Genomic DNA, 5,462 nt, shown 5'->3' with positions numbered 1-5,462 from the left:
GACTCATCTCGGGAAGAGAAATCGGACTCACCGCCGCAAATGCTATGACGTAAATGCAGCAGAAGACTTTTCATTGGACAACGAGAGACGTCGGGAGCGCGAAGGAGCCAATCAGAATCAACAGGGTGGGGCCGCTGCGCTGAAAACCCTCCTCTTTGGACACGGGAAGGGCTTTGAGCGACTTAAAGGGCCGTATACGATGACGACCTAAATGTTGCACGATTAGGCCTTACGAACGTACCGTGAGGATTTCACGTAAAACACTTAACCCTTAAGATCAGATTCTACAATGATGCTTTGCATCGCTTCACTCCATCGGTTTCAGGCAACAGATGTCCTTCATATTCAATGCAGATCCCTGATGCACTTTGTTTGGTCTGATTCTTTATTAAGTTCCGGCAGAATAAAGCTACTGGATTACACAAAGCGCGCGCGCGTGTGCGTGCGTGCGCGTGTGTGTGTGTGGTGTGCTAGGCGTGAACCGGGGGCTGAGGCCGTGAACACTGCATGTCAGTCGTGCAGCTGCACAGGGCACCGTGCCATTGGGTGGGGTGTCCTGAGAGGAAACCGTTCCGATTCTGTTGAATGAGCCTCACACTTCACGTGCATCCCATGAACGAGCGCTACAGAGACCCAGCCTGTGCAAAGCGGGGAAGAAAATATTGTTGTTGCATTTTACTTGGCAGCAAGAGCTATAATAGCTATGATGCACGCACTTATAAATATTATTATGCTTGCATAACTATACGTAGAAAAAATAAAAGTAACACTTATACTTTTTTTTTTTTTTAAAGAAAGCTATATATAATGTTGATTAATTGTAGAATATTGAAAACAGCAAACAGAGCCATGATGGGCTATATAATAAAACAACAAGTGCAATCTGCTAATTATAGTGATCTCAAAATATGCATTAAAACTATTACAGAGATGCAAAACTAAAACGTTTTCGGATGTGATGTTTATGCTATTTTAGATCATTATTTTATATGCATGCCGATAACTTTATGTTAAGTGTTTCTTCTTGTTTTATGCGTGCTTGTGGTCGGGCTAATGCAAATAAAACTTTTAAGGAGGGGGAATGAAAGTTGTGAAATCACGAACATGCATCGTAATGTGTTTTGCATTTTGGTGCATATTATTAATTTTTGTGCTTATTATGGGAACGCGATTGTTTAATATATTGTACTTTTGTTACGTTCTTTTTGCAATAAATAATAATAATAATAAAATGCGACAGTAAGACACGTGATCACGTGACACACGCCCCTTCCTTAAACGCGTGACTGGAGGGAAAGGTTTCAACCAATCAGCGAGCTCCAGGTTTAAAGATGGCGTCTCCCGTCAGCTGCAGGACTGTATCAGTATTGTTTTTTCTCGTATTGTTCGTATCGGTTCACTGTACAGACACTAAACCGAAGAAGAAGAAAGACATAAGGGATTATAATGACGCAGATATGGCCAGGCTCCTGGAGGAGTGGGAGGTACGAACGAATTAACGAACTAACCGCTGCAGTCATCCGGTCATGTGCCTCTCTCTATAAAATACCATGGTAACCGCCGAAAGACGATCGCGGCTGCCGCAAAACCATAATAAAGGACGAAATATCGTTCAAATGAGATCTCGTTAAAGCTATTTTACAGAACAAGTGTTGTTTTAGCTTATTTTTGATTCGTTGTGGATGTTGTGAAGTCGTTTGTGGTAACAGTGTCTGTCATAACTAGTCTTTTGAGGAAAACGGTCCATACTGTGATGAAGTGTATTTCACACTAGCAACTTCCCTTATAGTTATTTTTAGTTACGCACGCGTTATTTAAATTCAAAAGTCTTACTGTGTTACATTGTCTATATTGCATGATATATACAGACGTTTCAGATAGATGTGAGAGACACTTATGTGGGAAAGCAACGGGACCTGATTGGTGGATATCTTGCCAAGTTTAACACCTTCTTTTAATAAACTGAATTACTTGACTGCTTGAGTCAGAGGTTGTCTTTGAACGAACACCGTTCACAGAAATTAGCCAGATAGTGTCGTTTCAAAACGATTGAAGTGTACTTAAAGGCTAAAGCTATTGAAATATTAAAAGATGCATTAAAGCTTTAAAACATTTAGGCCAGGCTTCATAGACATGGCTTAGCTAAACCAGAATTATGCCAGAGTTCAATCCGGGCGTTTAAGTAATCTTTATGAACTTTCCTTAGATTAAAAAGCCTTACCGGTGCGTATCTTGGGACAAAACAAAGGCATGGTTTTAGGCCAGTTGGTGCAAGTTTTTTTTTCAGCTGAAAGAGCTCAGATTTACATTTTAGTCTAGAACTAGGTCTGTGAAACTGGGAGTTAATATCATAGGCAAGCCTAAAATGTTTAAGGTCATAAATGGTAAATATTAAAGTTCGATCATATATATAACGTATGTAAACATGTGAAGTACAAGCATAAAATGCTGAATGTTAAAATGTAAAAATAAATCAAATGTATTAAAAATAGAAATAGTTATAATATCCTCGTGCGTGACGTCCAACAGCAGGGCTGTGCTTAGCCGCAGAAAATATATCATTTATATTGCCCGGTCCTGTCTACCAGTAATTTAACTTTTCGCCATTACGTCTTGAAAAGCAATTTTCGTTCTTCAGTGACTGGCATCTTTTTATTCATTACAGAAAGATGACGACATCGAGGAGGGGGATTTACCTGAGCACAAGCGCTCTCCTCCACCCATCGACTTCTCTAAAATAGACGCGTCCCGACCCGAGGAGCTCCTGAAGATGTCCAAGAAGGGAAAGACCCTGATGGTGTTCGCCACCGTGTCAGGAAACCCCACAGAGAAGGAGACGGAGGAGGTCACCACCCTGTGGCAGGGAAGCCTCTTCAACGCCAACTTCGACATTCAGAGGTGACGGCCGTGTTTCTGTGCAGGTGTTCGGTGAGGACGTTGAGTTGAAGCGTTTGGATCGTAGTGGAACTGGACCAAACGTTTTCGAAGCAGTTTGAAATCGGTTCGGTCGCGACGGTCAAGCGCCGTTTCTGTAGCCCTGCGTGCAAAGCGTGTCCTTTCAAAGTGCATTAATGCACGGGAAATAACAGAGTTAGTAAAGCAATGCTCAGATACGAGACAAATGCAGATTCTGCCGTAAAGCAGCTCTGAACGTAACAGTAGTGGCATTGTTCGACTCTGTTTATTTAGTTTAGTCAAACTGTACAAACCGTCAGTACGTAAAGCCTTAGAAAGGTTTGTTTAGAAAGTTACTTTGAATTAACTGATTCAAAATAATGAACAAATTGATTAGAGTTATTGGTTAGAAGTTGTGCTTCTGGAATCCCTGTGTCTTTTTATAGTGCGGTAACTATACTGCGACTCTTTAATATGTTTACCGTCAGTCTTATTTAATCGTTCTCCTACTACAAAATCAAGAGACGCGTTTTCTTAAGAAGTCTTTAACGTAACTGTATGTTGTCGTACTGCACTGGCAGACGTTTTCAATTGCTTTTAGATATAAACCGCAAGCAATTTGGTGAATTTTTGTGAATGATGAATATTTATCTAACAATTAAACCGCTCCACTCCAGGTTTTGTAGGTTTGTAAAAACTCTTCAGATTAAAGTTAGGATGGAAACTTAACGAGGTGGTTGTAGATATCAGGATACTGCAGGTCAGGGAACCCGGCGCACGTTACCCCAGGGGCATTATAGGGATCTGTTATGTTAATTCTGTTAAGTTTAATCTATTAAAGTGCGCAGTGAGCTCTTTTTTCCTTAACGCATGCTGGCTCCATTCATTTCATGTGCGATCCCAGATGCTCTTGCCTGCCAGAACGAGTCATGTGACTGCAGAAGCTCTATTGCTGTGTAAATGCAGCTGTTTAGTATTAAGAGTTCGATTCCAGTGCTGGTTAATTTTGTGGGTTTTTTTTTTTGTTTTATAACAAATCTCTGCCTTTTATGTATGCTTATATGCTTTGATCATTTTTACAGTTTTATAAATACCTTTTATGGTTGGATGCATATTGTTTTATCCTCAAAAATTTTTTTTTGCATGAATCATTGTTACATTTATTAAACCTGTTATAATCCAAACAAGTGGGGAGAAAGAAAAATAAATAAGTGTGTGTGTATATATGTGTGTGTGTATATGTATGCATATGTATGTATATATGTGTGTGTGTATGTATATATATATATATATATATATATATATATATATATATATATATATATATATATATATATATATATATATATATATATATATATATATACATATATATGTATATATACACACACATGTACATATACACATATACACATATATTTTATTATTATAATTTATATAAAAAAAAAAAAATCTAACTTTAAGTACTTAAAATGACAAATTTATTAAAAAAAAAAAAAAAAATCTTTTTAATGAAAACAGAAAATATACTAACAAAAGAGAATAGTGATAGAGACTAGTGTCCTTTACTGCCCCCCAAAATATTTTTACTGTTTTTATTGTTTCATTTTATTGAACATTTTTGTACATAATTTCCAATCAGGCTGCACTTTTTGTGCATTTTGTGTAAATAAAAAGCTAAATTATACTTGGAATAAATAATAAATAAAAATTAAATACACTTCATTTCAAACATCGATTGTGATATGTGTTAAAAATCTTTTATGATTCAATGGAAAAAAAGTGAAATTTAGTTTTAGGAGAGGCCGTATAGTTTTGATGCTAGGGACAAATGATGTATTTCAGTGCGTCACAACACTCCTGTCTGAAGCTCTCCTTTTCTGTCTCTTTGGCGCTCTGTCGCCAGTCACTTTAATCACTGTTTGTATCTTTCTCATCAGATTTGTGGTGGGATCCAACCGTGTCATCTTCATGCTGCGTGACGGGAGCTACGCCTGGGAGATTAAAGACTTCCTGGTCGCTCAGGACCGCTGTGAGGATGTGACCGTAGAAGGGCAGGTGTACCCTGGGAAAGCCGCCAAGAAAGATGCCAAGGGGAACGAGCAAAACGAGACCAAGAAGAAAGGAGACAAGAAAGCAGCCAACCGAGCCAATAAAAGCAAGCAGGAGCTTTGATACGCGAGCCTCAAAAGCACAGCGTCTTTAACGGGACTGAAGGAGCGTTTCTCTAACAGGTGTTTGTAGGTACTTTGTCTCACAGGTTGATGAGTCAAATCGGCGATCTTTGTTTGTTTCTTTGATTTGTTTTACTCTAACCGGCCTTATTTTTTCACAGCCCGAATCAAAGAATAAAGCACTTTTATAATTACCTCGCCATGCATCGAATTATTTGTGTTCATGTTGAAATTTTGAAATGCAGATGAGCGTAGCTCTAAAAAAAAATATCGAAATATGCAGAAAAATTGCTCACCCTGAGGCCATCCAAAATATACATTGTTTGTTTTTAGAGTCTGTTTCGTCACAAAGTGTGAGAAATTAAACATTACTCGATAATCCGCGTAACTCCA

General features: G+C 38.4%; 1 protein-coding gene across 1 annotated transcript; it reads left to right on the top strand.

Annotated features, from left to right (window-relative positions):
- Positions 1-1,299: 1,299 nt before the first annotated feature.
- mesd (mesoderm development LRP chaperone) lies at positions 1,300-5,263 on the top strand. The gene is made up of 3 exons (XM_043243980.1): positions 1,300-1,484; positions 2,666-2,898; positions 4,836-5,263. The coding sequence occupies exons 1-3, from the start codon at positions 1,332-1,334 to the stop codon at positions 5,068-5,070; spliced, it is 621 nt and encodes a 206-aa protein (XP_043099915.1). The 5' UTR covers positions 1,300-1,331; the 3' UTR covers positions 5,071-5,263.
- Positions 5,264-5,462: the final 199 nt, after the last annotated feature.

The sequence above is a fragment of the Puntigrus tetrazona genome, chromosome 7 (assembly GCF_018831695.1).
Source record: "Puntigrus tetrazona isolate hp1 chromosome 7, ASM1883169v1, whole genome shotgun sequence".
NCBI classification, from domain to species: domain Eukaryota; kingdom Metazoa; phylum Chordata; class Actinopteri; order Cypriniformes; family Cyprinidae; genus Puntigrus; species Puntigrus tetrazona.
The sequence above is the reverse complement of the archived record's forward strand: the minus strand, read 5'-3'. Positions and strand labels throughout refer to the sequence as shown.

Bases quoted from the DNA above. Each gene is read 5' to 3' on its own strand.
- mesd (XM_043243980.1), top strand. From the start codon at position 1,332: ATGGCGTCTCCCGTCAGCTGCAGGACTGTATCAGTATTGTTTTTTCTC. The intron at 1,485-2,665 runs GTACGAACGAAT...TATTCATTACAG, and splicing joins GGCTCCTGGAGGAGTGGGAG to AAAGATGACGACATCGAGGA. The intron at 2,899-4,835 runs GTGACGGCCGTG...CTTTCTCATCAG, and splicing joins GCCAACTTCGACATTCAGAG to ATTTGTGGTGGGATCCAACC.